The following is a 10,842-nucleotide window of genomic DNA, read 5'->3' as shown; positions in this document are numbered from 1 at the left end:
AAATTAGAAAAAGTGTTTGAAAAATAATTAGAAAGAATTTCTATCATAGTATAGGAAATTTATAAAGCAAAGTACTGAAGCAGATTCATAAAGAATCATATAGTACATTTAAATTTTCTGCATGATAAAATCCCACATGGAAAAAATATTTTAAAAAATGCAAAATGACCCCTGTCTCTATGCCTAATTCATGGTGATGTATGGCAAAAACCAATGCAATATTGTAAAGAAAATATCTTCCAATTAAAAACAAATAAATTAGAAGCAAAACAGTGACAAAATTAGATAAATGTAAATCCTATAAGTCAATAATTTCAAGATATATAGCCCAGTTTTCTAAAAGAACAATGCATTTCACTAGGCAATGCATAGAAAGGAAGGTATTAGTAGCCAATCAGATGTGTATGAAAATACACAATCTCCTTAAAATCAGAGTAATGCAGAATAAACAATGAGATACTATCTCCACTCATCAACTTCATAAAAATAAAGTTTGTGCAAAATAAAAATTTTGATGTGCAACCCAGAGCAACTTCCCCTGAAACTACACAAAGACATTCATTGCAGATTTGTCTCCATTAAAAAAAAATAGAAATGACCTAAATATTTGAAAATAGAATAGAAATAAGATATGTTATGTTTTTATAAGGAAAACTAGGAAGAAATTTTAATGTTAAATACATGTGGCACATCTACTGTGATATAAATGACTAAGATATATTTTGAATAAAAACATAATAAAGTACACAGGGATAATCAAAGTATAATACCTGTATGTTTAAAAAAAAAAAAAAAATAATGTCCACTGAACATTGTGCAGTTGTTATCAGAACCTCTACTTATAAATTCACATGGAAAAGTGTGGAGGAAAGATTTACTTGTCAGCAACAAAGAGAGATATGGCCAGAGGGGATATCGGTGGTAAACAGCATTTTGATTTCTTTACTAAAGAAGGTGTAATGTCAGTATTGCTTCCATAATTAAAATTCATTTAAATCTCTTATTTTGTATTATGGTTTAAGAAGTTGACAGTGCGTAATGAATGAGATTAAAATAAAATATAAACCCAATTCTTTATTCAGATCAGATCAGTTGCTGAGTCGTGTCCGACTCTTTGCGACCCCATGAATTGCAGCACGCCAGGCCTCCCTGTCCATCACCAACTTCCGGAGTTCACTCAGACTCACGTCCATCGAGTCAGCGATGCCATCCAGCCATCTCATCCTCTGTCGTCCCCTTCTCCTCCTGCCCCCAATCCCTCCCAGCATCACAGTCTTTTCCAATGAGTCAACTCTTCGCATGAGGTGGCCAAAGTACTGGAGTTTCAGCTTTAGCATCATTCCTTCCAAAGAAATCCCAGGGCTGATCTCCTTCAGAATGGACTAGTTGGATCTCCTTACAGTCCAAGGGAGTCTCAAGAGTCTTCTCCAACACCACAGTTCAAAAGCATCAATTCTTCGGTGCTCAGCCTTCTTCACAGTCCAACTCTCACATCCATACATGACCACAGGAAAAACCATAGCCTTGACTAGACGAAGCTTTGTTGGCAAAGTAATGTCTCTGCTTTTGAATATGCTATCTAGGTTGGTTCACAGCTGAATTCTACCAAAAATTTAGAGAAGAGCTAACACCTATCCTGCTCAAACTCTTCCAGAAAATTGCAGAGGAAGGTAAACTTCCAAACTCATTCTATGAGGCCACCATCACCCTAATACCAAAACCTGACAAAGATCCCACAAAAAAAGAAAACTACAGGCCAATATCACTGATGAACATAGATGCAAAAATCCTTAACAAAATTCTAGCAATCAGAATCCAACAACACATTAAAAAGATCATACACCATGACCAAGTGGGCTTTATCCCAGGGATGCAAGGATTCTTCAATATCCGCAAATCAATCAATGTTATACACCACATTAACAAATTGAAAAATAAAAACCATATGATTATCTCAATAGATGCAGAGAAAGCCTTTGTCAAAATTCAACATCCATTTATGATAAGAACTCTCCCGAAAGCAGGAATAGAAGGAACATACCTCAACATAACACAGAATATTTTTAAAAAATTTTTATTTATCTTTTAATGGAAGGATAATAGCTTTACAGAATTCTGTTGTTTTCTGTCAAACATCAGCAAGAATCATCCATAGGTATACATTGATTACTACAACCTTTTCTTAAAATCAGGTATTTTAAAAAAGTAGAATTTTATTCTACTTTTTTTCCTATTTAGAAAAGTTTATTGAACATAATTCCTGCATCACAATTATTGAAAGAAAAACTTAATTTTCCCTGAAAGCACCCTGTCATTTTACATGATCTATACCTTAAAACTTTTCATATTAAAAATACAGGTTAAATATGAAATTAGTAAAATGCAGCATATCAAACATCATGCTGAGCAAAAACAAGTCCAAAAGAAAAGTTGCCATGTATCAATAGAATAGTTCCCACAGTATTTAAGATGTTTCCTATGTAAATCATATTTGAATGCAATTTTTAGAACCATATTTAAATGTATTTTGCAATTTGTTAACTAAGCATCCACATTTCCTTCCACCACATAATCAGTTCCTCTGATTACATTGGCAACATCTGCTAGGATCCACAAAATGCAGCAAGAAGATCAGTTATTTCTCATGATTCGAGAAATCTGGTCCACCCTTAGTGTAGTTTCCTGAGATTTCTGCTCCACTGAAGTCAAAACCAGGATTTTCTTTCTGGAATCTCCCTAATGTAAGTTTTCTCTGCATTTGGTCTTGAACCCAAGGGTGGGCTGTATATTCATATTCTGGAAGATAAGTCCAACAATTTTTTGCATCTCTCCTCATCTTTGTAAAAACAATATGGATCATTTTTCTATCCTCCAGAGTCCATGTTCCCTCATCAGCTATTGTAGAGTCAAAGAGTTTGCCCTGCCACTACCTTGAGGATCCTGTGGCCACCCATGGCCAGTGCCACATGCTTGCTCTTCAGGCCACACTGGATATCCTGGGCGTGAGTGTCTGGTGGTGCTTGAACTTCAGTGAACACCTCCTTCGAGGTCTTGTACCATTGGCTCCACTGGGTTCCACATGGAACCACCCCACTGCAAGCCTCAAATGGGGCTGACATACTCTAGTTGATTCCTGGCCATGGTGGCACTGAGCAAGCAGCTATTCTACTTTTTCATAATTGTTTTAGCTATTCTTGTTCTTTTGCCCTTCCATTAATTTGTTTTTTGTCCTTCCATAAACTTTTTGAATCAGCTTGTTTATATCTACAAAAGAAATTCTGATGGAATTTTGATTGACATTGTTTTAAATGTATGGATCAATTTAGTGAAAACAGACATCATCACTACATTGAGTTGACCAGTCTATGATACTTATCTCTATTTATTTACTATTTATTTATGTCTCGATTTCTTTCATTAGCATTTTGTAGCTTTCAACACATAGATCTTGTGCATGTCTTGTTAGATTTATACCTAAATATTGCAATTTTGGAAAATGGTAAGTTTTTTCTGAAGAGGAAATTAATATATTAATGGAGATTATTTGTAAGATTTCTTGTTACATATGAAATGAAACTTGGTGGATATCTCTGGGCACATAACTTTTCAGCTGAAAGGAAAGCCTTCTAAAACTTAAATATTTTATAATAACTTAAGAATCTATTTGATCACTATAGAAGCAACATATACTCATCACAGAAATCAGAGCATTTGAATCAGTTCTGATGAGGTGGATGAAACTGGAGCCTATTATACAGAGCGAAGTAAGTCGAAAGAAAAACACCAATACAGTATACTAACGCATATATATGGAATTTAGAAAGATGGTAACAGTGATGCTATATGGGAGACAGCAAAAGAGACACAAATCAAAGAACAGACTTTTGGACTCTGTGGGAGAAGGCAAGGGTGGGATGAGTTGAGAGAATAGCACTGAAACATGTATATTACTATATGTGAAATAGATCTCCAGTCCAGGTTCGATGCATGAGACAGGGTGCTCAGGGCCGGTGCACTGGGATGACCCTGAGGGATGGGATGGGGAGGGAGGTAAGAGGGGGTGTTCAGGATCGGGGACACATGTACACCCATGGCTGATTCATGTTGATGTATGGCAAAAACCATTACAATATTGTAAAGTAATTAGCCTTCAATTAAAATAAATTAATTAATTAAAATAAAGAAATCAGAGTAAATAATGCTCATCATAACTCATCAGAAAATGGTGTTTAAAATTTTTGGTTTCTAATTTTTAAAATTGTAGTTGTATGTAAATACAGTAAATTTTATGTGTTGATCTTGTATCTTTCAACCTTGGGATTTTGTTTGACTCCCTCCCAGGCTGCCAGATGTGAAAATGCCCACAGAGTGCCAAGCCAGCAAATGACCCTATGCCCTCCTGAAGCTGTACCCTCACTACAAGAGGTTCTTCCAGGTGCCATGGTGCCAAGTGCTTCACCCTCTGAAAAGATCATGGGCTGGCCCACCAGGTACCTGCCCACTCAGCCTAAGCCCTCGGACCCCAGAAAGTAGAGGTTAGAGTTGTGATAGGTTTTTTTGCACCAGAGAGGAATCTAAAGACAGCTATACCAGTACCTACTGTGTACTAAACTCTGATGGTGCCCAAGAAGGCTGCCAGGGATGGGAGGAGGCAGGGTCAGGCCTGCACATTGACTTATGGCAATTTCTGTCTATAATCTCATTAAGCAAGAATGTTCTCTTTTCTTTTGATGCAAGAACAATCTCAGCCCAAGTCTCTGTTACCCTCCACGTGGCTGAACTTGCCTGAGCACCTGCACAGGCGCCATTAGGCACACTGAAAATCAGGGATTTCCTGTGAGGCATGTATCAGACAAGAGACAGAAGAAGGATGGTTACTTGCTCTTTTTAAATTGAAGCTGGCGTGTCCATTAAGGAAGCATTTTTCACCTAGTAGGAATATTCTAAAGTTTTAGGAATTCAGCCTTAGTAGATGTTTGTTTCATGGTCTTTCCTCATCTACAAGGGAAATGCTATGGACTCAATAGTGTCCCCCTAAAATTCATATGTTGAAGCTTAATCCCCAACGTGATGTGTTTGGGGATGGAGCCTTTGGGACATAATGAGGTTTAGATGAGGTTATGAGGGTAGGGCCCTCAACATGAGATCAGAGATACAAAGTGACACCACAGAACCTACTTCTCTCTCTCTCTCTCTCCCTCCTGACATGTGAGGGCATAGTGAGAAGGTGGCCATGCACAAGCCAGGTAGAGAGTTCACACAAGGTACCAACCATCAAGCCATCTTGATCTCTGGCTTCCCAGGCTCCAGAGCTGTGAGAAATAAACATCTGTTGCTTCAGCTACACACAATCTGTGATATTCTGTTATGGCACCCTGACCCCACCCTGGTCCTTAATAGCATGTGATCCTGGGAAGATGCCCAAACCCTGGGGCCCCAGTTCTTCATCTGTGCAGCAAACAGGTATGAGGAGCCCTGTCTGTAGGACTGCAAGGATATAAATAAAGCACCCCACGCAGAACCTGGTTTGATCTTTATGATTAGCAGTTATTTGTACTAGTATTTGGATCTCAATTTCACAACTCTGAGCTCTGGGAAATTTTGTTGTTGCTGTTACCTAAGATATCTCAGACAGCATGCAACACAATATGACAGAGAATGCTAATTTAGCCAGAAACTTTGTTTTATTAATAAAACTCAACACAATCTCCTTCCTTGAGGATCTACTACTTAATTCAGGCATGGAGGAGTCTTCCCCAGCTGGATGCAACTCAAAGCTTCTACAATTTGTCAAGAACCAACTCCTTCTCTCCCTCCCAGCTGCTCTTCCATCCAAACTATGATTTTCACTAATTCTACCTCCACCAAAAATCTATACACTGCTTGAGTTGCCCCTAATACTCTCAAGATTACCTAATAATAATGCCATGGACTCTGGCTCTCCCAGACCAGGGACAACAGTGCTTGTCCACGGACTTCTTGGCATCACTCTCAAGGAATGTAACCACATACCAAGAAGAAATTCTAGCAGATGGAGAGTAGAAAACACCTACTTCGTCCCTGTGGTCAGCAGCAATGCGACAAGAGTCAGGGCCCCTTCTTGCCCCAGGATGAGATCTCTTTGGGGTTTACCCAGGATCCAAAAGGACTGTAGTCCACGGAATTCTCCAGGCCAGAATACTGGAGTGGGTAGCCTTTTCTGTCTCCAGGGGATCTTCCCAACCCAGGGACTGAACCTAGGTCTCCTGCATTGCAGGTGGATTCTTTACCAGCTGAGGCACAAGGAAGCCCTCCAAAAGGACACCTCATAGCAAAGATCCATTTCAGACTTTCCCCTCACCCCCAAGACACACAGTTTGCAGGTCTGAGGGCTGCCACCACTGAGCTTCATCACAATCACCTCTCATAGTCATCTTTCACAGGAACTCCAGCTTCCCAAAGCCCCAAACTGCCCTGGCTCTGGCACTGACACTCAAGTGCTCCTTCTGGAGCCCCGCCACCTCGCCCCATGTTGCCCTGTTCTGTGGGATTAGGGGACATCTCTCCATTTTCCTTCTGTGACTGCAGTTCCTAGACCATCGCTCTAGGTGTGGGGGTGTCCTGCTTCTCCCAGTGTCCCCACTGCTAACACAGGGCCTTCCACAGAGCACAGGCTCTGTGAAGGTCTTGGGAATAAATGAGCCAGTGAGCAGAGGCTTATTCATTCAGATTTTCTACTTTATTAAATAAGCCAAACAAATCCAGGTTGTACATATATATTTTAATTTTACAGAATGACAGAAAAAGAGGATAAGAATTCAATAATTAACAACCATTTACTTTTATTTCTCTATTTCTTGACCCCATTAATTATACTGCTATTACTTTCACATTTCCAAGTAAATTCCTGTTCCAATGCTATGTTATCTAATTTGGGATCACAAACCATAACTGAAGGCTTCTTAATTGATTTTACAAATAGCAAACCTCAGTCTTGAATTGGATAAGTACAAATACACGTGAGATCAACATGAACTCAGATCAATTTTATCATACCTTAAATAACCCAGGAAAATCCAAATAAACAGAGACAGCTTAGCTGTACAAAATGATAGACAAAAAGTATAAGAAGCAAGACTTCACTACAATCACGTTTTATTTTAGACTTCTTCCACCAACTATGTAACTACTAAGTAAGTTCACATTTCCAAAATCATTCTAATTCCATATTATCTTGTTCAAAACCATGAAATAAAATGGAAGAGTTCCTAACTTCCTTTTACAAAATAGCAAAACTCTTGTTCTTGAAATGGGTAAGTACAAACATGGTGTGATCAATGTCACTGACAGTTAAACACTGAAACTCATTAAGCCTTCTATTAAAAAGCAGTAATACTTGAAAAATTCCCAAAGAAAATAGAGGTGAGTCCCCATGTCATTGTAGAGAAAAGGAACACAAAGATGCCACATACCAGGTTCCCCCAATGGGCCCAAGTCCTCACTGCTAAGAAGGCTTACTGCTCCCTCTTCAGTCACAGAGGGAAAGATCAGCCTCCCTTCCTGCTCCCAGGACAAGCTGTTGGACGTGGGCCTGGAAGGAGCCTGGCTGCTTCTCTGGCTCAGAGTTCCCCTTTCTCCTCCCTCGCAGCCTCTGCAGAGGGGGTGGAAGGAACTGGGACCTTTTCAACTGACTCTGTCCAGATACTCCAGGACTTCAGACTTGCTGGTCTCCACATAGGCCCGGGGACCCCACAGGAACTCAGAGCAAGCAGGGTTGCTGTCAGGCACCTGCCGGTACTCTAGGTAACCTTCCTGCACCCACACTTGGGTCAGCAGCTCCCTGGGCTCCCCATAGATGTAGTGCTCACTCCCAGGATACACCCCTATCCTACTGAGTGCGCCCCAGATCGCCTCCTCAGGAGCGGAGTTGACCTCCACAGCAATCAGGCACAGGACTATCACCAGGAGGCCAGCCTTGGGCAACCTCTGCTCATCCCTCAGCATCTCATTGAGGGTGAGGCCCAGGGTGGGGACCAGGATATAGGTGTACTCACTGGGGTCCACCTCCTTCACCTCCAAACCAAAGACCAGCTGCAGGTACTCTGAGGCTTGACCGAGGACCACCACGAAGTGGTCCTGGTAATCTCTGAGGACACTATTCAGCAATTCTGCTTTTGTGGTCGGCTCCCTGGCAAAATACCTACTGAGCAGGAATTGTGCCAGCTCAATCTTCTTCACCTGTAGTGCATCTTGGAGTGAGGAGCTGGCACCTTCGTGGTCATGCGAGGTGCTTGGCACTTCATCTTGCCCGCTGGGGCCATGGTCTTCAGATTGGCTCCCTGGAGTGTCAGCCATGGCAGTGGGAGAGAGGCAGACACCCACAGGACTCTGGGGGAGACTGGCTGTTTCAGCAGCAGCCATCTCCTCCAGGGTGCCCCAGACCGGGAGAGAGGAGGAAGAGGAAGCTGCATTTCCTTCCTCCACCTGCTCCACCACCTCCACCACCTCCACCACCTCCACCTCCTCCACCTGCTCTTCTTCCTCCATCTGCTCCTCTTCCTCCATCTGCTGCTCCTCCTCTTCTTCCTCCTCCTCCTCCTCCTCACTCCAAACGAACTGTGCCTCCATCAGATCCTCATCCTCTCCTAGATTCTGAAAGAATCTCTCAGGCAGGCGGAGCTCATGCATCCCAGGCATGATGACTGGCATCGAACTGCAGACAGAAGTGAGGAAGGGGGACAGATGGGGACCACAGGCCTGTGGGAGAGGGGGTTTGTGAGCAGCCTTGGCTGAGAAACCCACCCTGGGACGTCTGACTCAGGCCACTTATAGGTCTCCTCTTGAGGGGTGCTCTCGGGCTTCATAGACGAGCTCCTGCTGAGCGGCCTGACCCCTTGGCTACCTGAAGGAGGATGTGAGGTGGCTCCCTAGGGTGCAGCCAGCACAGCTTAAGGTTCCGGGGCTGACACAGCAGGGGAATTAGGGCCTTGTGGGGTCCCCTCTGTTCTGGAATAGGGAGTCCCTGGTGCACACTCAGAGGGAACAACTCACCTTGACTCCTGGCACTGCCTAGACCTCCTCTGCTTTCTGACCTCAGGACACTGGCCTCAGACCTCTGCCTTCACCTTCTGGTTCCTGGAGCCCCTGTGAGAGAAATGGAGGGGGCACCTTGGGGGTAGACTGTGGCACAGACTTACGCCTTCTGTGATGGTAGGAGGGGTGGAATCTGTGAGGTCCCCCCATTGTACAGTAGGAGGTCCCCTCGGGGATCCCTTGTAGTGCTCACCTTTCCCCTGGCCGGCCTGGACCCTCCCCTTTGGGGACCTGCAGGGAAACTCTCAGAACAAGACCCGAATCTGGAGAGAAAGCACTGAAGGGCCCCACATGCGGCTGCACCTGCCCAGGGCCTCCCGCGAGTCCTAGGTTGGGGAGATGCTTGGGCCTCAGCTTCTTCTCATGTCCTGCCAGGCCTCCCAGCACTGACCACAGGGGCGGGGGTCTACTCAGTCCTCCCTCGGGGTCCGGGGAGTCCACCCTCAGCAGACCTGAAGCCTCCGCCCTCTGCCCAAACACGTCACCTCCCGAGGCCCTAAGCCAGAGGTCAAGAAAATGCTCACCCTGGCTCACCCCGTTCCAGGGCCTCCATGAGCCCCCACAAGGGCCAGGATCCCTGCCTCCCTATTTCGGTATAACCACCTCAGTCATTCCTCACATGGAACCTAGACTCCAGGCAGGACTGGGGATTGTCCCGTCTGCCATTTTGAGACCCCCGCAACTTTCACAAGGTCCCCAGTCTCTCTGAGACCCGATGTCAGGCTATGCTGCACATGGTCGTTCCACCCGGGGACTACCAGGGTCCCCTCTGGGGTGCGGCTCCCCTCACTCCTCCCTCAGGGGCCTCACCTTGACCCCCGCTAGGACCTGGACTCTGTCTTCTCCGTACCTCAGGCCCGGCTTCTCACACCATGGCCCCGGTCTCTCTGAGACCCGGATGTCAGGAAGTCCGCCCCTTATACCAGGTCCCCAGTCTGAGACCCGGATGTCAGGAAGTTAGCGCATGCGTGTTGTGCTCATCCTACTCCACGGTCGCCCTGGACTGACAACAGAGATGGGCTTCTCTGGGGCCCAGGGTCTTTTAGTCCCTCCTCAGGGTCCTTAACTTGACACCCCGCAGACCTGGGAATCGGCCCACCTGAGGCCTCTCCCCATATGTGAGGTGCCCAATCTGAGACCCTGAGGTCAGGAAGTCAGCCCCCTGTACCAGGTCCCCAGTATGAGACCCGGATGTCAGGAAGTCAGGCCATGCCTGTTGTACTCATCGTACCTCAGGGTCACGCAGGACCAACAGCCAGGATGGGCTTCTCTTGGTCTCCTCTGATTGGGGTCCAGCATCCCCTCAGTCCTCCCTCACCTAAACTGCTTCAGAATCTAAGAATCTCCCCTCCAATCTCTGAGGCCCTGCCCCTTATATCAAGTCTCCAATGTCTCTGAGACCCCGAGCTCATGCCCCCACCAGAGTCGCCCCGGGCTGACCGCAGGTGCTGGGACCTGTGGGATTCCCTGCGTCCTCCCTCAAGATCCTCATCTTGAGTCCTGGCAGGCCCAGGGATGCCCCTTTTGTTGACTGGAGGCGGAACCCTCACACCAAGGCCGTCACTGCCCTGAGACGCCCCAGGGGGAGTCTGTGGACATGACATCAGGGCTCCAAGCCCAGAGCTTCCCAAAGCTGAGATGATGCCCCCGGCCATCCTCAACCCTCCTTCTGCTCTTCACTCTGACTCTCAGCAGGTCTGGGTACCACCCTCTCACCCAGACCTTGCTCCCCTTAGAACCAGGCTCTCCCCAGCTAGGACCCCTGAGAGG

General features: G+C 45.2%; 2 protein-coding genes across 2 annotated transcripts; both read right to left on the bottom strand.

The window, feature by feature from the left end:
- Nucleotides 1-2,608: 2,608 nt before the first annotated feature.
- Nucleotides 2,609-3,134, bottom strand: LOC133242237 (nudC domain-containing protein 2-like). Its single transcript, XM_061408346.1, is given in 2 exon segments — nt 2,609-2,929; nt 2,931-3,134. Coding segments are annotated over 2 exon segments (483 nt in total). The 5' UTR covers nt 3,120-3,134; the 3' UTR covers nt 2,609-2,635.
- A 3,612-nt stretch (nt 3,135-6,746) lies between these two features.
- Nucleotides 6,747-9,950, bottom strand: LOC133242236 (melanoma-associated antigen 4-like). Its single transcript, XM_061408343.1, has 3 exons — nt 9,883-9,950; nt 9,031-9,123; nt 6,747-8,692 (listed from the first exon to the last, which is right to left on the bottom strand). The coding sequence occupies exon 3, from the start codon at nt 8,686-8,688 to the stop codon at nt 7,663-7,665; it is 1,026 nt and encodes a 341-aa protein (XP_061264327.1). The 5' UTR covers nt 8,689-8,692; nt 9,031-9,123; nt 9,883-9,950; the 3' UTR covers nt 6,747-7,662.
- Between the last annotated feature and the right edge of the window lie 892 nt (nt 9,951-10,842).

Source organism: Bos javanicus, chromosome X (assembly GCF_032452875.1).
Source record: "Bos javanicus breed banteng chromosome X, ARS-OSU_banteng_1.0, whole genome shotgun sequence".
Taxonomy (NCBI): Eukaryota; Metazoa; Chordata; class Mammalia; order Artiodactyla; family Bovidae; genus Bos; species Bos javanicus.
Note: the sequence above shows the minus strand (reverse complement) of the source record. Positions and strands in the feature narration are given on the sequence as shown.

Bases quoted from the DNA above. Each gene is read 5' to 3' on its own strand.
- LOC133242236 (XM_061408343.1), bottom strand. From the start codon at position 8,688: ATGCCAGTCATCATGCCTGGGATGCATGAGCTCCGCCTGCCTGAGAGA.